This window comes from Bufo bufo, chromosome 4 (genome assembly GCF_905171765.1).
Source record: "Bufo bufo chromosome 4, aBufBuf1.1, whole genome shotgun sequence".
Taxonomy (NCBI): domain Eukaryota; kingdom Metazoa; phylum Chordata; class Amphibia; order Anura; family Bufonidae; genus Bufo; species Bufo bufo.
The window spans coordinates 458,132,932-458,158,821 of NC_053392.1; the positions used below are offsets into that span (position 1 = coordinate 458,132,932).

At 43.9% G+C, this 25,890-nt stretch overlaps 1 protein-coding gene across 2 annotated transcripts; it reads left to right on the forward strand.

Annotated features, from left to right (window-relative positions):
* The first annotated feature begins 1,262 nt into the window (after window positions 1-1,262).
* On the forward strand, window positions 1,263-25,716 carry HNRNPU (heterogeneous nuclear ribonucleoprotein U). Of its 2 annotated transcripts, XM_040429449.1 has the most exons (15): window positions 1,441-1,978; window positions 6,400-6,499; window positions 6,578-6,651; window positions 9,565-9,704; window positions 9,778-9,877; window positions 11,153-11,265; window positions 11,410-11,673; window positions 11,814-11,933; window positions 12,020-12,142; window positions 12,781-12,949; window positions 13,844-14,104; window positions 14,454-14,644; window positions 18,270-18,350; window positions 21,868-21,900; window positions 24,002-25,716. In XM_040429449.1, exons 1-14 carry the CDS (start codon window positions 1,441-1,443, stop codon window positions 21,868-21,870), a joined length of 2,277 nt encoding a protein of 758 aa, XP_040285383.1. In that variant the 3' UTR covers window positions 21,871-21,900; window positions 24,002-25,716. The 2 variants fall into 2 exon arrangements, with proteins under 2 accessions (XP_040285382.1, XP_040285383.1); XM_040429448.1 differs by lacking the exons at window positions 21,868-21,900; window positions 24,002-25,716 and adding an exon at window positions 18,646-21,460 and having other exon boundaries at window positions 1,263-1,978.
* Window positions 25,717-25,890: the final 174 nt, after the last annotated feature.

Genomic DNA, 25,890 nt, shown 5'->3' on the forward strand with positions numbered 1-25,890 from the left:
TCGTAGTTTTTACACCAGGCACAAGGACTGCCACAGATGCGCCTAATTTATAAGGCACACGCCTCGCCATAAATTCAGGGATGCTCAACCTGTGGCCCTCCAGCTGCTTCAAAACTACATCTCCCAGCATGCCCTAATAGCTGTAGGCGGTACGGGCATGCTGGGAGTTGTCGTTTGGCAACAGCTGGAGGGCGGTAGGTTGGGCATCCCCGAATTAGATGGATCGAATGGCAGCGCAGAGGGGGAAACTAAGGGCGACGTAAAAAGCCAGTCTTAGTAAATGTGCCCCTAGAAGTGCTTTGTAGGAATGAGTGTGCAGTGAAGTAAACCGGGAGACTTTCTCATACACTTTCCCAGACCTCTCAAGTGTCCCTGTTTTGGACCCAAGTCCCTTTTTGTTCCTTAAATGTCCCCCTTTTTGATCTGAGGTATAGATTTGCATTGTCTGGTTCCTCTCTGTATATTTGACCCCACCTTGTATATTATTCCATTATTTGATGCAATTTGGATTTTTACAAATTTCGATATTCAGATAATTTTTGCCCTAAGAAAACTATTAAAGGGGTATTCCCATCACAAACAACCTGGGACCTGCACCTACACTGAGAATGGAGCGGGGAAAGGTGGTGGAGGGCGCATTGCGCAGCCGCCCTCCATTCATTTCTAAGAGGGCCGCCGAAAATAGCCAAGCGCTGGCTCAATGAATGGGAGCGGTGGAGGGCCAGATCGCTTAGCAGTGGCCGGACCACGGGGTCCTCCAGTCCCCACAGGTGCAGGTTCCTATCAATGGGGGCATATCCTAGTGGTATGCCCCTATTATCTGTGATGTGAATGTATAAATATGCTGGGAAAATGGACTTTTACACAATGAACGCAATGCATTCCATATCAAATGATGAAAACTTTATTTATTTTTTGTTTTGTTCCAGACAAAAATTCCTGTAAACTAAACAGCAGACGGTGTACTTTCATCATTTTGGTGTGAGACAGTCCAGGCTTGGTCTTCGCGCCTCTCCACGGCTGTGGTAAGGCATGGCCAGGCACGAGTCTGTCCGGTCTATCGGTAATGGCGGCGCCGTGTATTTCGCTGCAGCCCGCATTATGCAATCATCGCGTGGTACCGTGTAGGGTTCCCCCGCGCCATAAAGGTTTCTGTCAGAAAGTGTCGCTAGATGGCGCTAGAGCGACGAGGGCGGGGCTGCTGCAGCAGGCCACACTAAACCCCTCCCGGCTAAGGGGCGGGGCCAGTATAGCCTTGGCGCTCCCCACACTGGAAGGTTCATTCTTTTCTCATCCTCCCTCAGAGGGCAGCGCGCTCCGTCCTTGTTTTCTCCGCCATTTTGAAGGAGTCGCGACGCAGGGAGAAGGAGCAGTCTACTCCAGCACCGTTAATTGGCCTGCGCAGTCACAGCACAACAATCTATCGCCGCCGCCGCGAATATGAGCTCCCCGGTGAACGTGAAAAAGCTGAAGGTGTCGGAACTGAAGGAGGAGCTGAAGAAGAGACGGCTGAGCGATAAGGGTCTGAAGGCCGACCTCATGGAGAGGCTGCAGGCCGCACTGGACGAGGAGAGCACCTCTGGCGGCGGTGTGGTCGGGGCAGTGTCGGGAGAAGGGATGGACGCTGGGGAGGAAGCGGAGCAGGGCGCAGGGGAGGACGAGGAAGAAGAGGAGGAGGACGAGGAAGGCATGGAGGTCGGCGGAGAGAATGGAGGCGAGGCGGCCCACGGCGAGGAAGCGGAAGCCGCGGGCGCCAGCCAGGAAGACGAGAATGGAGACGACCAGGGCTTCCAGGAGGGGGAGGAGGACGAAGACGAGGAGGATGAGGGCATCCCCGTAGGCCTAGAAGAGGAGGAGGAGGATGATGATGATGAGCAGGGCGAGGAGGCGGCGAAGGAAGAGGAAGGAGCGGCGCCTAGCGGCCCGCAGCCTCTCATGGCCATCAAGTGCGAGGAGGCGGGAGCGTCGGCCCGGGGCGGTGAGTACATGCCGGGCACGTCCTGTAACGGCCGCTATTGTGTGACGTCACTTCCGGGGCCCCCATGCTGAGAAGCGACTGTCCTCGCACCTGCTCCCCCTCCCTTATTAGGAAGCAGCCATTATATTCCCCATCTGCGTATTGTCCTGTGTGGTGGGGGAGGGGGGCCTATTGTTCCTATGGAAGAGAGACCCTCTAGTTGTTGCTGCTGGATCAGCCCCATCTGATTTAGGAGGTGGCGGCAGGAACCGCGGCCTCTGGCGTTGTGTGTGTGTAGCAGTTATTTCCTGGCACAGATCCCACCGTTAGGCTGTAATGCATGTCTGCTGTAATCTGTCACTGGGGTCTGTAGAGCCCCCTGGTATAAGGTGGCGCTGGCTCAGCATTATAATGGGGGGGGTTACAGGAGCCGCGGTCAGTCCAGGAAATACCTGTGTCAATGGGTTTGCCCTAAGAACCTGTTTGACCACTTATGGCAGCCAAACGAGACCGCCCATGATGTCTGACCTCTGAGTTATTTTTCTCTTCCGAACGTTTTGTAGGCCCCCTGGTCCTCGGCTTCTGGGATTTGTTTGACTTACATCCTTGATGTACAAGCCTATCTGTTGTGGGGAGGGGGGCGTTCCTTCCCATCAGTCGCCTGCTCGCTGCTATTACATGCGATCATGATGCCATCGCTCGTCCCCACACTGAACTATCGCTTGCCAGCAGCAGGTTGGGATTAGACGGCGCTATCTGCCTCCAGCAATGGTTTTATAAACCTACTTAAAAATCCTGATTGCCAGATGAACGACTTTGTGCGTTCCTCTGGTAAACGCGGCAGTATTACACTGCCAGATCATCACAATTGGGCTACTTTTACACTAGCGGTAATATTTTCTGGTATTGAGATCCATCATAGGGTCTCAATACCGGGGAAAAAAAGCTTCAGTTTTGTTCCAATTCATTGTCAATGGGGACGAAACGGAACAGAACGTAACGCTCCAAAATGCGTTCTGTTCTCACACCAGCATGCTGTGGTTTTCTTTCCTTCATGGGATGCGGAGTAAGACGGATCAGTCATGACCCCCAATGCTAGTCAATGGGGACGGATCCGTTTTCTCTGCCCCAATACAAAACGGATCCGTCCCCATTGACTTTCAGTAGAGTTCATGACGGACGCAGATGGTTGTATTATCAGTAACGGAAGCGTTTTTTACTGAGCCCTGCCGGATCCAGCAAGAACGCTAGTGTGAAAGTAGCCTTATCTGGCCGACCATTGGCCGGTGTTATCGGCTTATGTAAGGGCAGCGTCTAATGGCTACCAAAAGCCAGTGACCCCAGTGTGCCTCTTTAGACGGTCTGGCTATGTTGGGGATTTTGCCTAGCTGTGCTGTTTCCGGTGGCCATATCGTGTGTGACCTCTGTACCTATAGGGTAACTCCTAGGACACATCTGCGGTGTATAACAGAAGCAGCCAGGACTCGTCGTGCTCTGCAGAGCGTTTCTGCATGGACATTTGTGAATCTGCCCCCTCCCCCCCACCTCCAGGTTTACCACTGCTAACTTTCTGAATGAAACACTGGGCACCTTTTACAGAGATTGCATAGTGTTGATTGACCATTTCTTTTATAGGGGTTTTCCAAAAATCCCGTATTTTTGCCTTATGAGACACATCAAAGTTTGAGTAGTAAAATAAGGGGGGGGGGAATTAATCGGACCCCCCACAATGTTAATTAGTACTCTGCTCAGGCCTCAGGTCATACATAAAAATAAACTGCTCCCCTGTATGCTAATTGCTAGCAAAGGGGAGTAAACTGCCCTGTCTCTCAATGGAGAGAAAACAAAACTCACCTTCTCCCTGGTGTTCCGATAGTAGTAGCATACAGAGCGGGAGAATATACTGTGGGCACAGTGGGCGAAGGGAGCAATATTACATCCCTGCACTATGCCCTACACAACCTGCTAGTTATTTCATAATGTCTGCACCCATGGAAGGTCCTCTTTGAGGGTTTTAAGCACTTTTTGTTGTACCTGACAACATTTTCCAGCCTCTCTCATCCCTCTTTCATTCAATGTGCGCCCATCTTTAACTCCAAAATAGTCCCATGACCGTCTGCTCTTCTGCTGCAGCTTCTTGTCACGTCCGTTTAGTTTCCAGCCTGGTTTTCCCCTCTCTGCTGTGGCGTAGGTGGAGAGAAGCTGGGCTCCTGAAATCCTCAGCATTCTCAGTAATGAAGCGGCTTATGTGCTTCACTAGAAGACATTGTATGGAAGCAGCTAGCACCTACGCTGTTAACCTGTTGGTACCAACAGTGCATGTGCTGGAAGCTTCACTGCTGACTGAGGGCGCAGAGGATTGAAGGGCCCTACCCTATCCCCTTCCAGCCATCGTACTACAGGACACAGCCCAGTGGGAGACCAGAGTGGAAACAAATGCTGTAGCATTTAGGGTTGTTTCAATACCAAAATTTTGATTCGGTTGAGATACTCGATACGACACCAAAAAAGTAAAACGCCCCAAAAAGCTGCATGTATTCTGCATTTTATGAAACATGCAGCCAATAGAACAGTCCGATCCTATTTTTTGGGGGGAACATGGTGACTAAAAAAATGGCAAATCGCACAGTTTTTTTTTTTTTTTCTGTTACGGCGTTCACCGCATAGGACTTTTTTAAAATATTTTAATAGTTTGGACTTTTCAGGCGTGGCGATATGTAATGTTTATTGTTTACCGGTATATATTTTTATATGTAAAATTGGGAAAGGGGGTGATTTATACTTAAAGGGGTTCTGCACTTTCATTTACCTGATCTATCCTCTGGATAGATCATCAGCTTTTGATCGGTGGCGGTCTGACACCTGGGACCCCTGCCAATCAGCTGTTTGAGAAGGCAGCGGCGCTCCAGCAGCGCCGCGGCCTTCTCACTGTTTACCTCCGGCCCACTGACGTCACGACTTGTATCAACTAGCGTGGGTAGGGCTAAGCTCTGTTCACTCGAATGGAGCTTAGCCCCGCCCACGCTAATTAAATGAAAGTGCAGAACCCCTTTAATATTTTTGGTGATTGTGTTTTTAAAAAAAAAAATATATACTTTCCATTTACTATTAGCCCCTTTAGGGGCCAGAACCTGGTATCTTTTAATCCCTTGTCTTATTCACCCTGATGGAGCTCTAGGAGGGTGAATAGGACTTCACACTTTCCCTGCTGCCCTGTGCATAGTACACACAGCAGCAGGGAGCCAACTATGGCAGCCAGGGCTTCAGTAGCGTCCTGGCTGCCATGGTAACTGATCGAAGCCCCAGGCTTACACTGCTGGGACTCCGATCAGAAGCTGCCACCAATGAGGAGGAGGGGAGGGGACCCTGTGGCCACTGCCACCAATTATTTTAATGGTGGGGGGAGGGGGCGCACTGCCACCAATGATTTTAGCACCGTGCCACCAATGGTAATTGACATTTAATACAGGAGGTGGGTGCGGCACCTGAGGGGATAGTGGCCGCTGATCGCAACTCTCCGCCTCCTGGATTTGTATTAAATGTTTACTTTCATTGGTGGCGCAGTGTGCCCGCTCCTCTCTCTCCTCATTGGTGGAGAGAGCGATTCCTTCTCCCCTGTGCTGCTGAGGAGAACAAGGAGCACGCTCCATGTTCTCTGATACTAGACTGCGCAATAGTGAAGCCTAGTATCGAAAAAAGGCAAATCCAGGTTGATACCAGGCAAAAGTATCAAATTCGAAAGCCGAAACAACCCTAGTAGCATTACAGCAAGTTGTAGAAGAACGGACAGGTCATGTGACTGCATCCTGGATCGGACAATAGCGTGCATTCGGGTAACTGCAAGTGAAAGGCACGTTTTCAAGTACATGAGAAAGGGTGATAGAAACTGGACAGCTACTCTAAAGGGATTGTCTCATCTCTGGCATTGGTGGCATATTACTAGGATATGCCAACAATATCAGGTGCTGGTCCCACTTGGAACCTGCTCCTATCTCTTGAATAGGTGCCCCAAAGTGAAGGTGAGCAGAGCACAAGCATGGCCACCCTCCATTTTCAGCTATATTTGGCAGTCACATAGAAGTGAATGTGCTGTTCTCTCATTCACTTTGGCGGAGCCATTCTGGAGAGAAGTGTGGGTCTCCCCTCTGGGACCCACTTCTATCTGACAAATCCTAATATGCCACCAATGTCTGAGATGGGTATAATCCTTTAAGATGTGACACTACAAAATTTGGGTGCAAAGCAAGTCAACTAATGGTTTAAAGGTAGACTAGGTGTAAAGCTGTGATTTAATCTGGTGCACCTTCCTAGACCATATTAGTATCGTCACTACGAAGTGACTAAGTACCCAGCTTTAAATCTGATTGCCTAGATTCTGGAGATCATTTTAGATTTGAAATATGCATATATTTGTGTAATATGATTTTACATTTTTTTTGTAGACGGGAAAGATCAAAAGGATAAGAAACGTGGTGTGAAAAGACCACGAGAGGATCATGGTCGGGGCTACTTTGAGTATATTGAAGAAAATAAGTACAGCAGGTTTGTATAGTATATCTGTTCATATGACATCTGTCTCCTTAAGATCGGTGGTTTTATAACTGGTACAATATTCTGTAGGTCCAAGTCCCCACAACCACCAGTTGAAGAGGAAGATGAACAACTGGATGAAACCAACGTTCTTCTTGACACTTGTAAGTAGCACGGCCTGTCTCAAAGTGAATATGGAATTCTAGAGGGGAAGGTCACCCTGTATACTTACACGGGAAAACTGCCAATAGCTCAGCATTTCAACAGCTTTCTATGTAAAAATCATTGGGCAGGAGACCTGGCCTATTTGTTTTAAAGAGGACCTGTCACCACAAGATGGAGTGCGATCTGCAGGCAGCCTGTTATAGAGCGGGAGGAGCTGAGCAGATTGATATACTGTATTGTAATTTTATACATTTCGATGTCTGCTCTTTCTGAACTTACAGCTATTAGTGTCTGACTGCTATCTCTGCACAGGGAGTGCTACCAGTTACTGATAACACCCCATGTACAACTGAAACTGGGAAAAGCAGAGATTTAAATATATAAATTGCAAGTGTTACTGAATCTTTACCCACAAAACTCAGTGGGCTCAGAGCTCCTCCTGCTCTAACGTACTGCTTGCATTTTGTGGTGACTGGTTCTCTTTAACTTGGAGATTCCTTTGGACTAAATTATTTTATGGTTTATTATCTTTGTAAATGATGCAACCTCACTCGATAGTTGTCTTTATAAATATCTTCCTATTTTGTAAAGGACTCCTTAACATTGTGACTGTCCTTCTGCTCACAGCGGTAGCTCAGGTCTGCTGTACCATCTCCCTTTCTCACAGCCCTGAGGGGTAGAGATCACACGAGAGTGGAGTCCTCATGCAGCATAGCCTGCAGGGCAGAGTTGGTGGGTCAGGCCCTCCTCCGCAGCAGTCTCTACACAGTTGGGAGTTGCTGTATCAGGATCTATAGAAGGGGGAAACTGGCACAGGACTGAAGCTTTGCTGATACTTAAAGGGGTTCTCCGGGCTTTTGATAGGTCATCAATATCAAATCAGCTGTATGCGGAGACAGCATGTGCATTGTGTACATGCTGTGTCCTTTCTCTCTTCCTGCTGCTTTGCCATAGACATAGCAGCAGGAAGGGAGACTGCGTGTGCGTCTTCCCTTCATACAGCTGATTGTCCGGGGTGTTGGACCCCCGCCAATCTGATATTGAGTCATCAATATTAAAAACCCAGAGAACCCCTTTAAGAGCTAGGAGGCAGCAGCACCCTGGAGACAGACCTCATGTCCACCATATATTACTGGTAGGGACATACCCACATGTGAAAAGTCTGAAACTAGGACCCAGTTCAGGGCTCCAGATGGCGACAAGACTTTGCGACTTGGAATTGCAAAATGGCGACAAGACTTTGTAGTCTTGTCGCCATTTGCGCCTAAACCCTCCGCTGCTCTGCCTCTAAGAAAAAAAGGCTTTCATCCAGCAGAGACACGCTGCAGCCGTCTGCCGGATGAAGATCCGCTCGCTCACACTACTCGGCATAGAGGGTGGGCGTGGCTTGGGTTCCCGCATCTTGTGCTTCCGCTTCCAGCAGTCTGCTTCTGAATTCACATGACGTCTGTGAGATCCCGGCCCGGAGTCCTGCTGAGTGCAGGAGCGCACGGCGTCATTGGTTGCTATGACGCCGTGCGCTTCCTGCTGCCGCCGTAGTACAGTAATACACTGGTAACCAGTGTATCACCGTACTGCGGCGGCAGCAGGAAGCGCACGGCGTCATAGCAACCAATGACGCCGTGTGCTCCTGCACTCAGCAGGACTCCGGGCCGGGATCTCACAGACGTCATGTGAATTCGGCACTCCTACATCGCAAATCCTGTCAAGCTCTTAGCAGACCTTGGACTCCAGTTTTCCCTCACAACGAACTGATGTGACTAACAAGTCTCAAATTTTGCCGCTTACCCCCTCGCTGCCTGGTTCCTTGGTTTCCAACACCTCAAGTGCCTTTGAATCCAGCCCCATCCACAAAGGCCCCCCTTTTCAGGGACCAGTCCATAGTGTCCTTCCTCCAGACACACCACCTGATCCCCCAAGAACAGACACATTATCCCATCAATGGACCCTTCTGCCTCAGAAACAGAACCAGAGGCGTCTCCACTGAAAAAGTGCAGACTCCTAACATTCCCTCTGAGATCCCTAATGGAGCTTCTCCAAACATTCTCCCCTGGATGGGCTCCCCTCACCCATCCAGCAAAGTAAATCATCCTGAATCAATGGATCTTTCTAAGGGCAAAGAACAGGGCTACAGGTTCAATGGTCGCTCTCGGGCTGAGAGACCTTATAGTCATAGGTCACGTGGTGATAGGTTATCCAGCTCCAGACACTCAGACTTCGGCCTCTTGCACACGACCGTATGCATTTCGCAGTCTGCAAAAAATGGTTCTGCATAAAATCCGGATGACGTCCGTGTGCATTCTGTATTTTGCGGAACGGATCAGCCGGGCCCCTAATAGAACAATCCTCTCCTTGTCCGTAATGCGGACAATAATAGGACATGTTCTATTTTTTTGCGGAACAGAAGTACGGACATACGGAAACAGAAAGCACACGGAGTAACTTCCGTTTATTTTGCGGACCCATTGAAATGAATGGTTCTGTATACGGCCTGCAAAAAAAACAACGAATGGAATGGACATGGAAAGAATATACACGTTCGTGTGCATGAGGCCTTAGATGGCTTATATGCTCCTAAGCATCCCAGCTATAATATATATATAATTTATTTATTTATTTTTAAATTTGGCGACTAAAAATTTCATTTGGCTCCTAAATTTTTCAGGTTAGTAGCCAATGGCTCCTTCATATTTTTTTTAGTCTGGAGCCCTGCAGTTGCAAACTATTGAGGGTTCTGAAATGAATGAAGATTGCAGCCTGAAACTCTTGTTCCCTTCTTATTCTATAGTATGTAAAGCAGGAACGTGGTGTATAATTTAGTAAATTCGATGAAAACTTACACGCTAAAGATCGGTATAAGTTGATGTTGAAAACTTTTAAAATTGTTTTTAAATTTATATCTATTTCTACAGATAACTGTGATCTTCACTTCAAAATCTCCCGGGATCGGTTAAGCGCCACTTCCCTCACTATGGAGAGTTTTGCTTTCCTGTGGGCTGGTGGCAGAGCCTCATATGGTGTCACAAAAGACAAAGTTTGTTTTGAGATGAAGGTAAGTTGTTACAAAGCATGTCTGGTAAATCAGATTTCTGTTCGGCTACCAGACTAAATGGTTGTGTTTTCAGGTGACAGAAAAGGTGCCTGTGAAGCATTTGTACTCTAAAGACATTGATGTGCATGAAGTACGTGTTGGATGGTCCTTAAGCTCCTGTGGATTTATGCTGGGTATGTAAAATGGCAAAGGATTTCGGTTTGTGTATTAAGGATGCTTTTATGCATATATTGTTATACAACTTTCTAATCTACCTTAAATGTAATTTCACAATTTTAAAGACAGGAATTTGCTGCCTGTAAATGAGATCTATTTTACACCCACTGCCTGAAAACCTGGGCACAGCTGAGAAGTGGAGACAGTCATATCTGGTCTAAGCCTAACAGCCTGAACTAGGAGCAGTGCCTATGCATGACAAACTGTATTCACTTCTCCTCAGCCCTGAACTAGCTATATACTAGTTTTCAGCCTTGGAATGTGAAGTCTTCTTCACCCTCAACCAACTATTGAGAACTTAAAGGGGTAATCCGATTTCCTACTGAAAACGGACAACCCCCCAAGGATCTGCCTGACATAAATAACAGGTACTTAACTCACTGATCCCGTCCCACCACTCTGCTTCTCCTGGCCAGGCTTTATTTACCTGGCTGGCCTTGTCAGGTGTACCACAGAGGCCAGTAGTTGGCTGCAGCAGTCATCTGTCGACATGAAGTCACTGTTGCAGCCAGGTTATATAGAGGTTCCAGGCAGATTCTGAAGGTTATACGGTTTCCTCCTGAAACCAGGCAACCCCTTTGAAATATAAATTAAATTAGAAGGACAGTAACTTAAATTATGTAATTAATTCATTAAACAAAAACCATAGAATAACTTTTATTCAATGTATTCATGCTCTGATGTTGGAATCTCTTGTTTCCATGTCTTTACAATTTAATGAGGACCTGTCACCACAAAATGCATTTCAATAGGCATTAGGAGCTGAGCAGATGTATAATTTTGTGGGAAAAGATTCGGTTAAACTTGTAGTTTATATATAGGAATTATTTGTACACAGGGGGTGTCATCAGTGATGGTTTTCTTTGTGTAAGTGTGTATACATAGCTGTCAGTCACTGAATCTTTTCCCACAAAACTACGTATCTGCTCAGCTTTTCCTGCTGTATACCAGACTACATGAATATTGTACAGACTTTTACGGTGACTGGTCCTCTTTAAGAACTGCTGTGTAAAAATGGCGATCAACACAATGCAGCGTGTTCTATTTTGTACTTTGGCTTGCATTCCATTTTTATGTTTCCATGATGGAACAGAAGAACATCATTTCTCAGATGTAAACAAAGCCATATTATGGACGGCTGAAATATTACTTTGAATTAGTTTACCCGTTGCTTTTATTTTCCATTTTCTGTTAGGTGATCATTTATTGACCTATGTTACTTCTGTTATTAGGTGAAGATGAAAACTCTTATGGCTATTCACTAAAAGGATCCAAGTCTTACAATGGAGTTGCTGAGGAGTATGGCGAGAAATATGATGAGAATGATGTAATCACCTGTATGGCGGTAAGTTGTATTTCTTTTTTTTTCTTTTTTTTTTTTTTTAACCATTGTTTGCTTTTTGTGTGCTTTTGTATTTAAAAGAATCTGACATGCAGACTTTTAGCATTCGGATAATGCATTGTTGTATCTTTACTTATTGTCTTGTAGAATTTTGAAGGTGATGAAATCGAGCTTTCTTATGCAAAAAATGGCCAGGACCTCGGAGTGGCTTTTAAAGTTGACAAAGATGCACTATCTGAGCAACCCCTTTTCCCACATGTCCTTTGTCACAATTGTGCTGTGGAGTTTAACTTCGGCCAGCAAGCTGAACCATTCTTTCCAATTCCTGAAGGATTTACATTCATTCAGAACGTCTTGCTTGAAGATCGTGTGAGAGGTCCATTAGGGCCAGAACAAAAGAAGGACTGCGAGGTGTGCATATAGCTTGTTGGCTTATATTTTTTTTATACGGTTTATGCAATGAAACTGTTCTTTTCCCCTCTAAAATGGGGGGGGGGGGGTGGTCTCATTCCACGTCTTTCATTCATATGTTTTCTTGTTTGTATCCTCAGGTTATCATGATGATTGGTTTGCCAGGAGCTGGGAAAACCACTTGGGTCAATCAGCAGGTTTCTGAGAATCCCGGGAAATATAATGTCCTTGGAACAAACAATATTATGGAAAGAATGATGGTAATGTTTTTGAGAAGGTTCCAGAGCAAGACGACATTTTGATTCTCTAAATGATACCCTGGATTGTAATATGTTTTTCTTCTTAGGTTGGTAATAAAAAGATGACTGACGCTGTAAAACTGAATGCATTGCTCCAGAGGGCCCCACAATGCCTTAGCAAGTTCATTGAAATTGCTGCTCGGAAGAAGAGACACTTCATTCTAGATCAAGTAAGTTTTCATGTAATTCTGTCAAGACACTTTTCATAGGCCCTATTGTGGCATATCTGTATCATAAAGGAACATCTCCTGTTCACCTGGTTCCATGGACCTGCAGAGATGTTCTAGGTGTCAGCAGCTCCCACTCTGGTGGACCAAGCCTGTCTTTGTACTACATTGATGGTCTTACTCTTGAATGGCCATCTTTATATCATTAGAATCTGTTTTCTGCGGTCCTTAGCAGGTTCTGCAGACACCTTGACACAGACTTGTTGTGCTGCTGGTCAGGTGCAGAGTAGCTGTGGCTGCAGAGCCTTTATAACAGGCATCCTCAAACTGCGGCCCTCCAGCTGTTGCAAAACTACAACTCCCAGCATGCCTGAACAGCCTACAGGTATCAGCCTACAGCAGGGCATTGTGGGAGTTGTAGTTTTACAACAGCTGGAGGGCCGCAGTTTGAGGATGCCTGCTTTATAATAACCACTGCCAGCGATCAGTCTGAGGTGTATTTGGTTGGATTTCCTAATGCTGGATTTTCCCTCATGCAGTAAAGTAGTCCTTTTTGTATAAAAGTAGACAGTCCTGTTTTATTTAGTATGAAACCCTGCAATATTGTGAAAATGACCTATAGAAATGTTTTATTTTTTTAGACAAACGTATCCGCTGCTGCTCAGAGGAGAAAAATGTGCTTGTTTGCTGGATTTCAGCGTAAGGCTGTTGTTGTGTGTCCAAGTGATGAGGTTTATAAAGAGAGAACTCAAAAGAAAGCAGAGGTTGAAGGAAAGGACCTTCCTGAACATGCGGTGCTTAAAATGAAGGGTAGGTAATACTTTTTTTTGCTTGTGTTCTAGAATTGGAAAGTAACTGCATTTTCAGAGTGAATATCAGTGGTTTTCATTGTGAAAACAGAGTTGGGCTGCTTTCACACAGTGATCAGGGATTGTTAACCTAAACCAGGTGCAGGTCAGAATCGCAGAACAGGTATAAATCTTCACATTTATACATATCTTCACTCCTGGTTTTGGCTAGTGGTCACTGATCAAACACTGACTGTGAAAGTGGACTTAGAAGCCGCTTGGGCCTATTCACACGAAGACTCCCCTCAGGACTGTGCTTACGACCGTTGGGTGTTTTGCAATCCGCAAATTGTGTTTTCCCAAAACAGATACCAGCCGTGTGTATTTTGCGGAACAGAAGGGCCGGCCCTTAATGGAACAGTCTTATCCTATGTGGGCACGTTCTATTCTTTGCAAAAGGACATTCGGACATGGACTCATTTCCATTTTTTTTGCAGCCTCGTTAAAGTGAATGGTTCCACATACCGGCTGCAAAACTGAATGGACACTGGAAAATATGTTCACGTGCATGAGCCCTTAAGTGATTTGGTCAGTGATTTCCAGCAGTGATTACATAATAACATAGTTTCTAATTACTGATGGAAATTGTGAGCCAAAACCAGGAATAGAGCCTACACACACACAAGATAATGGAAAGATTGTATTGACTCTGTCACTGATCAGTGTAAGCTAGGCCTTAATAAAACATCTTGAGACTGTCTTCACTTCTATCTTCAGCAGCGAGGAGAGACAGTATTTGATAATACTAAGAGTTGGGCATCAATACATTGCAGATGAAAGTATTGGAAGTATTTAATAGTGCGTTTTAGAAGCATTGCGAAGGTTATTTTAAATAGGTTTACCTTTTTGTTTATAGGGAACTTTACACTACCAGAAGCCAGCGAGTGCTTTGATGAAATTGTTTATGTGGAACTGCAAAAAGAAGAGGCCGAGAAACTTGTAGAGCAGTATAAAGAGGAGAGCAAAAAATCTCTTCCTCCTGAAAAGAAACAAAACATTGGCGCAAAGAAACCCAACAAGAACAAAAACAAGTCCAGAGGTGGACATGGGCACGGTGGGCATAGAGGCCGTGGAGGTGGAAGCTACAATATGCGTGGAGGAAACTTCCGTGGTGGAGGTATGCAAAAGCAAAGTGTACTTGTCTAGCAACGGGTTTGCCTCTTCACCTGGCAACATAATGTGCAGCAAACGCAGTGTGCCCACCCCGAGAAATCGGACTCCTGTTTACCCCTGGGTCTCATGTGGACAAGCTGTAGTCTGAAGTACTGGTAGTACTCATTACTGTAGCTAAGATTACTTGTCTGTATATACCTGTTTATATGCAGTCATATTTTTTTCTTTTCTTGATGGTAATCTTGCTGGGGACAGCGGTCATGCTTTCCCCAGGCTGAAGTGGCTTCTTGGAGGGAAATATAGATTTAAGTATACCAAAGTAGGGTTTATAATGACAGTGTTTTTTGTTTCAGCTCCTGTGAATCGTGGAGGATTTAACAGGAGGGGTAACATGCCACAGCGTGGAGGTGGTGGTGGAGGAGCAGTTGGTTATCCATATCCTCGTGCACCAGCCTATCAGAACAGGGGTGGTTACAATAACCGTGGGAACTATGGTCGTGGTGGTGGAGGTGCTTCAATGCCCAGTCGTGGAAACTACAATCAGGTAAAACTACAGGGACATGTTTTTTTTTTTTTTCCTATATGCTATCTGTTCTGAGTTAAAACGTGTGCAGTATCCTTTTCAGTTAAAGGCTATGTACACCTTTTGGGGGCAATTTTTTTTTTTTACATTGTACACATTTTGAACTAAAAATAATTTTTTTCTAATTGGTCTTTATTAAAAAAAAAAATGAAGTCCCTTTTTTTTTTTTTTTTCTGTCACCTCGGGCTCTTTATCTCTGACCTTTATAAACACTCATTATAGCTCAATCCTCATCTTATTGATAAGAATGTGGCTTAAGTGTTTATGACCTCTGGGTAGTTAGAGATGAGGTTTATTAGATGAGGGCACAAAGTGAAAGTGCAAGTACCAGTCACACAGTCCAAACACATTGTACCCGCACGGAAAAAACAACCACTGAACACAATCGCAGACAAAATTGACTGAACTTGCTTGCAAAATGGTGCGAGTTTCACTGAACGCATCCGGAGCCAATCCATCACCCTCGTGTGAAAGAGGCCTTAGAAAAACGGTTAACCCTTGGTTGCAGAACAGCTCAATATTTTTAATAAAGGCCAACTGAGAATTTTTATCCAAAAATGAGTTACATGCAATCGTAAAAAAAAATTGCCTCTGAAGATGTACATAGCCTTTAAGCCTATTTGTCACAACGTTGGCGATATCTGAAAATATATTCTTTTTTTCTGCCAGTTTTTTACCGACAAATGACTTTAATATGTGGACCCATATTTCCCATGTAATTTTAATACAGATCGCTATTTGAGATTACATTGTCTTGATACTACTATAGACTGGCTAGGCAGTGCAGCTAATCTGGACTATTGGATCATAGATGTGTCCTAATGTAGCAGAGCTAAAAGATGGCGTTAAACTTTTAAAGAGGACCTTTCACTAGAATAGAAAATCTAAACTAACTATACAGACATGGAGAGCGGCGCCCAGGGATCTCCCTGCACTTACTGTTATCCCTGGGCGCCGCTCCGTTCTCCCGCTATGTCCTCCGGTATCTTCGGTCACTAAGTTATGGTAGGCGGAGTCTGCCCTTGTTCTGCTGTAGCGCTGGCCAATCGCAGCGCAGAGCTCACAGCCTGGAAGAAAAGAACCTCCCAGGCTGTGAGCTCTGCGCTGCGATTGGCCAGCGCTACAGCAGAGCAAGGGCAGACTCCGCCTACCATAACTTAGTGACCGAAATCTCCGCCTACCATAACTTAGTGACCGAAGATACCGGAGGGCATAGCGGGAGAACAAAGCGCCGCCCAGGGATAATAGTAAGTGCAGGGAGATCCCCGGGCGCCGCTCTTCATGTCTGTATACTTAGTTTAGATTTTCTATTCTAGTGAAAGGTCCTCTTTAAAGTGGCCTCGGCGTTAAACTAGAGCTACTCCAGCCAAAATGCCAACATTCAGCAACTTTTGGTTTATTTGAAGAGGACCTGTCGCCACAAAAAGCAATCTGCAGGCAGCATGTTATAGAGCAGGAAAGCTGAGCTGGTTGATGGCACAGGCAAACACGATGGTCACTGGTGCCTTGCAGTGCTGGGGTCCTGGTTCAATCCTCACCAAGGGAAACATGTGCATAGAGTTTATATAGTCTCCCGTGTCTGTGTGGGATTCTGCCAACACCCCAAAAATAAGTGGGTGAACTGGCTTGCTTTTGAAATTGATTTTATATGACAGCTGCTGACTCCCCACGTAGTCGTTCCAGCTACACAGCCATCACTGCGCTTTGAGTCCCCTGTGTGAGAAAAGTGCATTACAAATGTGTCATCAGCGTCATATAGTTTTATGGGAAAAGATTAATTAAACGGTCAGTATGATTCTGTAGAAGTAAGGTCATGCAGAGACGCTGCATTATAAATCGGTATAATGCCGAGCAGGGTCCACAATGGAGAATCGCGCCCACGCGGAGCAGAATTCCGCACACTACACCCTCGGCTGAAACAGACCTTGGGGTTGGAAAAGACCTTTAGTAGTAGAACTCTCGTCGCCTTTGGTTTAAAGGGAACCTGTCACCTGAATTTTGTGTATAGAGCTGAGGACATGGGTTTGCTAGAGCACATCCACAATACCCAGTCCCCATAGCTCTGTGTGCTTTTATTGTGTAAAAAACGATTGTTTTATATATATACATACATACATACATACATACATACATACATACATACATACATACATACATACATACATAGCTCCAGATGGCAACCAAAATGGTCGCCAATGCGACTTAGTCTTGTCGCCATCTGCAAATTTTAAGTTCTCTTCAGTAGCACAGTGGAGAAGGAAGGAGTCCCTCCCTCTCCACTGTGACGCGGCCGCCACTACCACCAATGGGGATATAGCAGGGAGGAGGTGTCGCCACTGCGCCACCAATGAATGTAAAACATAAGTATAGGCAGCGGTATCGCAGACCCGGCACCCGGCCTCAATAACAAGGCATGCGATACGCGGCAATTAACCCCTCAGGTGCCACATCTGAGGGGTTAACCACAGATCGCATGCCCTGTTATTGAGGCCGGGTCTGTGATACCGCTGCAGACAATTGTATAAATGAGTTAAAGAGGACCTTTCATGGGTCCAAAGAATATGAACTTAGTAGCAGGCTGCATAGAGCGGAGCCCAGGGATCTAAGTGCACTTACTATTATTCCTGGGCGCTACTCCGTTCGCCCGCTGTGGCCCCCGGTATTTTCAACATTCAGAGCAAGGAGGAGGAGGAGACGCCAGGGCCTCAGTCTCCATGACAGCAGCGCTGTCCAATCAGAGTTCAGAGCGAGGGAGTTTTTTTTTTTCTCCCTGGCTCTGTGCTGCGATTGGACAGCGCTGCTGTCAGGGAAAAGGAGAGACACTGGCGTCTCCTCCTCCTTGCTCTGAATATTAAAATTACCGGGGGCCACAGCGGGCGAACGGAGCGGCGCCCAGGAATAATAGTAAGTGCACTTAGATCCCTGGGCGCAGGTCCTCTTTAATTACATTCATTGGTGGTGCAGTTATCACTTGCCACAAGTCCCCCCCCCCATTGTTATATGGTGGCCACAGGGTCTCATCCCCTCCAGTGGTGGCAGATTACACTGCTGGGGCTCAGATCGTTACCATGGCAGCCAGGACGCTATGAAGCCCTGTCTGCCATGTTCAGCTCCTTGCTGCTGTGTGCACAGGGCAGCAGGGAGATGTGTGAGATCCTATTCACCCTGATAGATCTCGATCAGGGTGGATAGCACAAGGGATGAAAAGATCCAGGTTCTAGTCCCTAAGGGAAGAAATGGTTATTAAATAAAAAGTTTAAAAAAAACCACAAATACTAAAAGTTTAAATGGCCCCCTTCCCAGTTTTACATAAATTTACAAACAATAACTAGTTCTGTGCCTGACTCATCTCAGGTTAATTTGCATATGTATCAAATCGGTTATGGGGACTGGGTATTGCGGATGTGCTAGCGGTGATCTAGCAACCCATGTCCTCAGCTCTATACACAAAATCCTGGTGACAGGTTCTCTTTTAACTGTTTGCATACTGTTAATTAGTGTCTTAAAGTTGCAAGTTTTCACTTTGACTCAGGTAGACATTAAACTTTTTAATGCGCACAACATGACTTCTTTGTTACTTCTGCAGAACTTTAGAGGAAGGGGAAACAACCGTGGCTTCAAAAACCATTCTCAGAGTTACAACCAGTGGCAGCCGCAGCAGCAGGGCGTAAGTATTGTCTGTGCCGTTCCACGAGCGGCTCCTGATCAGTGGGCTACTATGTACTACAGCCACCAACATGGAAGCACCTGACTCTAGATTTAGCCATTTTCCTCTCCTATTCTACATACTGCAGGATACATAAGAGTTAATGGGATTCTTGGTATCTAGTCATAATTGGGCTCCTAGTTAATTGAATAAAAGGCTGAAGATCATATGTTACACATAAGCAAGCAGTTCTTGTTGGCATCTAAGCTCACAAGCTTGTTAACATGTTAATATTTACCCCTTTTTCTAATTGCAGCAATACTGGGGTCAAAAGCCATGGAGCCAGCAGTACCACCAAGGATATTATTGAATACTCAAATAAAAATGAACTGATACACATTTCTCTTCAAAACCTTCACAAGAAGTCGACTGTTTTCTTTAGGCTAACTTTAAAAAACAAAACAAAACAAAAAAAAAACATTCCACAAGAGGAAGTGCCTGCGGGTTCTTTAATGGTTTTCTTTAATTATATTAGTTGCTTTCTGGGTTGAAGTTTTGTTTTTGTAAATTTTATTGCAGTTTTAAGTGATTTGAGAAGAACCTCAGCATTGTGCACAATAAGAGAATGTGTCAGTATTTCAGGGTTCTACATTTTATCTGTACATTTTTTTCCCCTTTTTTTTACGGTATGAAAAGTAAATGTTGCTTTGTAACTGGTGTCTTTTATTCAGTAAAATGACTCAATCTAGCCCTAGGAGAGAGTCAGGGTTTGCTGTCAGATGTAATATGATGGCGTTGTAGGCCTGTATGGTGGACGTTTAGTGACACGAAAATGAACCTTGCAATTACTATACATTGGGTTACGTCTGGGAGCGAACATCCTGGTCTGTGAGGGCAAGGAGGAGAGCGGACTGAAAAAAATAAATGAACAAACTAGAGAGGCTGCAGTGTATGCCTAGAGCGCTTACATTTTCCACTTACCTTTGGAAACCACAGACTTTAACTTGTGAAGGTTTAAAACTGTTTTTGCCATTTGTTAAACTTTGACTCTGCAAAGAAAAGGCAAAGCTGCCTGTTTCTTATTAAACTAAACTTGTTGTAAATCTAGTTGTCTGGGATCTGTATGAAGTTAGCCATGTTTGTATCTCCACTTACCCCTTCCCTTGCAGTTTCTTCATTTGCCTAGTATGCTTGTAGTTGCACCATCATTGTAAACTAATGATATTGTGAGTTCCATTACTATATAGCCTCTTTTGGAAAAATGTCAGTTCTTTACATTTTGCCTGCTAACCTCTAACGAGGATGAGCTGGAATACATCCATAGCACATTTGCAATAAATAAACGTGAATTAAACACTCTTGTGTTTTGGGATTGTCACCAACTTTTAAGAAACCTAATCCCTGCCCCATACGACTGCCATGTCTGCGATATGCTTAGACTTGACTACAATTAAAAAGATGAAAGGATTGTGCTGATGTCCACCCTCTCTCCACTATAAACTAGTGGATTGGGATGCCGTCCATTTTACAGCAGTCTGGCCTTGGTCCGTATGCACATCTCAAAGGCCATGGCATGGCAGTCGCCTCAGATATACACCAGCTGCTTTATTTTGCTACCCAAGACCTGTCCAAAGCAGTTCAGCGGTGTCCCAACCCTGCGATGAGAAGCATGGTATAAAGTAAAGCGTTACATGGAGGGATTTTCACCCATGAATGGTACAAAATACTATGGAGCAACTGCCGTTCTGTGGCTTCATGCCTGTAAGGTAAAGTTTGTCAAGCCTGCCTCCCGTCTGTTAACTTTGGATGGGAGCTTCTCCAATGAACTGACTTTGTATATAAAGTACTTGCTTGATTACTACTTTAACTAACACTGGTAAGTTGTATACCTCCGTTAATCCCTTTTACACAAAGGGATTATCCCCTCTTCTAGTCTGAAATAAAGTACTCTCTAATTTCTCTGGTGCCTTATTAATTTCATGTGTGATCATTTAAGAAAACAAAATGGCAGCATTTACAAATGTGTGGTCATGGGTTTATATGCAAACTACTTGTATCACTATTGCAGTGGCTGGAAGTGTTGGCATAAATGACTAGATCTGTACTTGGCCTTGGGCTGAATTAAAACTGGTAACCGAAAGCAATAAGACTACTTTTAGTAGTAAACATACAGAAAATGCAACTTGTGGCAGCCTTTTCCATAAGGGAGGGCATTGCCTGAAGAATGGGCCACAAGTGATAGGCAACGTACATTATTTTTAAAGCTGTGCTGAAACGTCAAATTGTACGCTCTGGTAGTGAGGGAAGTGGAGGCTGTATGTAGGTGCTGCGTTGTATCCAGATTGAGCTCCAGTGGAGTAAAAGGATTTTAATTTGAGTCTTTTTTACAAACCTACTGGAAGTACTGAATATATGCTTGGGAAAGCTATAAACTTGTGGACGTCTGAACTATTTGATTTCACTTTTAGTTTTGTGGATCAGGTTTTTCTTTTTCCCCACTAAGTTTGAGAACACAGGACTTTTGGGTTTTGTGGCTTTTATATCTCCCATTAATGTCTTACACTTGAATGCTTGCTGTAACTGCTGTGGTGGGAGCATCCCAACACCACTTTATCATGGCAAAGGTCATAAGAATAGTCAGTAGATCCACATTTTTTTTTATTCATTCATAATTGACAGCTTTATATTTAGATGTGTGAATATATTTTAGAATTCCTTTTGCATGAATTCACTTTCAAATGTGAGTAACTTCTCACCTGCTCTTAAACATAGAACTAGTGTTTTTTTTCTTCCTTTGAATTTCCCATTGTTGAAATTTTTTTTTATTTTATTTTTTTCACTGATTCAGACTGAGCACCAAGATAAGTTTTTTGATTGTGAAATGTGTTCATACATAGATTGGATAGTCTTAAGTGACCTTCCCTTCATTCCTAACAAGGACCACAATCCACTTTGTCTTTAATAGTTAATGGTGCTGTCTTTAGACAGTTATTCTCTGGTTGGTGGTCCTTCTGCAGTTCATGTACCTGGTAGGATCAAACTCCTCAATACTGATGGTCATGGTAAATCATATTTTACACATGCAGCTTTGGCATAGTGTGTTTTCTGAGGAATTTAAGATGGTTTTTGTCTGAAAACTAGCAATTTTTGTAGTTTCTGAGTTCTCTAGTTCTTTCTTGAAAAGCTGGGACAATAAGTTTTCTTTTGTAACTTCTGCAATAAACAGTACTAAACAGGTGTGAAGACTAAGCCATATGGCCACCTTCAAAGTTCTCATAAGACAGGCTTCTGCTCAGTCCGCCCAAACAATGTTTTTCTGGACATCTTAATTGATATTGGTCCATATGGCCAAAATATGTCAAAATTGGGAACTATTTTTCTATGCACTTGGTTAAAATTCAAAAGGTTGTGTAAAGCTAAATCACCAGTGCTGTACAGTAAGTCTCTGGTGTACATCTCAGGGAGTCTCAAAAGTCTTTCTTAGTATTGCATCATCCAGTTCTTGTCCTGTGTAACACTGTCATTCTGTTTCTTTCAGTAGCTTGGCTTGTACCGTGTAACAACGTACTTGGTAAGTACTAGTTACGTTGGTAAGTATAGCTTTTTTACATACAAACAGCTCCATAATGTCATAGGTGGGTATTTTATGTATTATTCCTTGCTTGCTCTGGCCATTTTGCTAGGCATTGAAACAGTAAGAACTGTGCCTTGTTGTGCATCTAACCTTAGACCACATCCACATTGTAATACTTTGCTCCTAGAAGACTGATGGAGATTGATGGCGTATGCCACAGTGCAAAGTTATATAGACTAGCTTTCTGATTCTTGTTCAGTTTCTTCTTGGTTACCGAGACAAAATACTCTATGCAGTGAATAACTTCACTAGCTAGTACCAGGGACCAAAATGACCTGCATATTCCTTCATTGCCAAATAAAGAAGGCAAGAAACTGCATAGTTGCCTCTTGCACCTATAGTGAACATAGATATTAACCTTACCAGTTTACAAATGTTACCAGCCTTGAAAGTGATTCTAATTTGAATGTTATACTGCCCATAGTACTAAAGGATAATTCTATCAAACCAAAGTGGGTAAGATTTTAGTAAGCCAGCTTTTGGCCTTTGTTTCTTAAAAGGGTTTTCCAGGAGTAAAACACTGATGGCCTATTCACCATCGGTCAGCTATTTGAAGAAGCTGTGGCTTCCTCACAGCATACCAAGCACCGCCCTGTACATTGTATAGCAGCCTAGGCCCATTCACTTGAATGGGACTGAGCTGCACAGGCGGAGAATCGATCATCAATACTTTATTCCAGGAAAACTCCTTTTAATGTCTTATCACTACCTGAATCCCCAAGTAAAAAGCTTACTTGATACGTTGAGAATCACCATTTCCATGATTTTCCTCCTTGAGCGCATCTGAAATCTGACCGGTTTCAGATTAATTTACTTGAAGGTAAGGCCCACACGGTCAGGTTTCTGCCTGCAGTTTTGGAAGCCAATATCAGGAGTGCATCCTAACTGGAGAGTGTATAAAGGACATATCCGACTGCAGGCAGAAACCTGGCTGTGTGGCTAAACCTTTATGGAAAGAGTCTTGGGTGTGTTTAGTAAACTGCTCACACTCTATGTACAGCTTAACGAACTCCTGCAAAAAAGTTATTCTCTGACCTGTTAAAAAGGTACATGATAAAATCTGCCTTCTGATCCTCAGCTGTATCAAGTGACCAGCATTCTGAGTTTCCTAATAACTCAGCATCTTGTGTGGGCAGGAAGTCAGTTTCTCTATGTATTCGTATGGATGCCTCAATGTAAGTCTTCTAGGAATGAATAGAGAAGTAACTGTCTTCCTGTCCTGTCAGTTGGAGATCAGAGAGTTGGTCACATGACACAGCTGAGGATCAGAAGGGAGGGGATAACTCACAAATACAGTCAATGATACGAAGATTACATTCACTACAGATTTAAATCATGTACCTTTCTAACAGATCAGAGAATAAAAATCTTTGCGGGAGTTCTTTAAAGGGTAACTGTCATTTTTTTATTTGCTAATAGAGTTGGGCATGTATACCTGAGTTAGTCTGTCAATGGTTGACAAAAGATCTGTAATTAACTTATAATAACCGCTTTCATTAATGTCCTCTGTCCCTTTCCACTGCTCCCTTTTAAAAGACTGTTGCTAGGGCTTGTCTGTCTTCCTTTTAGTATAAACAGAAGACAGAGGGGCGGTCCTTCACACTGCATACCTGCATTAGTCTTCAGAGTGAGGAGGCGTGTCTCAGTAATTTGATCGGCTGGCAGGGAGCTGCTGGCTACAGCAAGTGTGTATGGGAAGTGAGGGAAAGCAGTTTTGGCCTCCGAACTGGCAGAGGAGCCATCTTGAGAAGGTCCTCATTGTAAATGTTTAAACAGCCGTAACTAAGGGAAAAACTCAGGGAAAACTGGTATGTGAAGAAATTAAAGATTGGCTTATGCATAATGCGGCTGCAGCAGTAACATGCTAAAATAGATTTTTTGATGAAAACATGACAGTTATCCTTTTAAGCTTGACTTTATTCTTTTAAATATCAGGAAATGTCTGGTTTCTGCAGCAACACCTCTCATATGGAAACCTATTGATCACTTGGAGATTTCTAGAAGTACACTTTAACATGTGTTCTTTTTGTCATCCCAGTTTGAACAGCACAAGTGTCGGGTCTTCCAATATACGTGGGTTTTGTAGAGATAAAGGTGATGTTGCTGATGACACAGTAATCGTAGTACCTAGTCCTGAGCAGTGGTGATGGTACAGATACTGCACTCTAGTGCACAAGGGTAGTTGTCACATGGGTATTTCTTTGGTTCGCCTACACATCTCATAATATCAACTCCAAGAGTGTTCACTTTGCCTATATTAAAGTATATTCCCCTATGGGTATGGATGTCATCTGACAGTTTGTTTCTGAAGTGCCAGCACTAGCTTGGCTTGCATTATACTAATTGTTAGGAAGATCAACTGGGAAGTAAGTAGATGACTGCCTTCATTTCCCTCTCCGCCCTGATATTCGAAGGCGGTATCTGACATTTTGCAGAAATGTTTAGTAATTTGGTGCATATAAGGGCACTACGTGAAAATAGGTGATCTGCCACACGTCCATGCCATAGGTGATCTGCCATGTTTCATACTTTGAAATGACTTGAATGCATATATTTTCCCCTCCAGTACCACAAACGGTATAAAAATACCAGTTCTTGGCGTATTGCATACAGAGTGAATGTCTACAATGTGACCATGAACAGACATTGCTACTGTGTCCCTCATTCCTGTATCATTACCAGAAGCCCTGTGTCCCTCCCTATAAATGGCACTGCTATTATCTGGACCCTCTTGCCTGTCTACAGGTGGTATGTGAATAGTGCCTGGTTTTAGTTAATACCTGTTATTTTTGGGTCACATCTCAGAATATGCTATTGCATATGTACATAAAAACCCACTTTCTGGTCATGATGTGATTTGTATTCTGCATATTTCATTAGATTTTCCCTCTGCAGGCTTCATAATCTGTTTTCCCCTGATCTATTGGCGGAATACTGCCGGTTATCTTGTCTCCCATACACTGCACACAGAAACTAGAGGATATTCTGTTCAGACAAGCAGCAGCATGGAATACATTATGGAGAAATACTAAAATGTAGATATGAATCTGGTATTTGTGAGAGCACAACAGTATTAGCTGTAGCAACATGTGTGTCTCTGTTGCTCTGCTCCTTCTCTCTCCATAGATTTCAATGCGCTTCTATGAATGGTTTAGGATAAAGGGAGGACTGTTAAATAATCATTTTTCTATGATGAGTTATATTACAAAGTTTGATATTCAACTGTACAATTGATTTATGCAGAATTAATCTAATGATGGTATTATAAACCAGTGCAGAGTCTAAGTGGGAATAATAACTATTGAATAATTTGCTAAAGAATAACCAAGAACTAATTTCACCAACCTGTGGATACTATATAGATTGTACTTGTGTCCACCAATCTTCAGAGATCAGAGCGTGAAAACCTAAAGCAGAAAGCTTCAGTTTCTTTCAAAAAGTGTTTTACTTGAAATACCAAGGTTCTATTGGACCATACTACATCCAGTGACCTTACTCCTCTGTTGGTGAATCAAACTGATTGTAGTCATAAATTATACAGTTCTAGAGATTGGACAAACCGTCTTAGAAATGTGAGGATTAGTATTTGGAACTTTTTTCTTCCCCCTCATTATGAGGTTTTCTTGTCATGCGCTTGGAAGGTACTACTATATTGCTCTTGTAGTTCCAAGAGCTCAGGATCCATCTTTCAACAGATCACTGCCATTTCCTAGATGGAAATGTCTAGCAGAAAATACCATTTTATTTCCCTTTGAGTTGAATAAAAAATAAATAATAATTTTGTACAAAACTGTCTGTTGCCTCGTTAATTTGAAGTCTGCCTTATAACATGGATGTGAATGGGCTGCGGATGGTTTTTGTGTATGGAATATCACTATCTGGACATGGGCTTTAATGGGGGTACTTCATCTTTTAATCGTACATTAA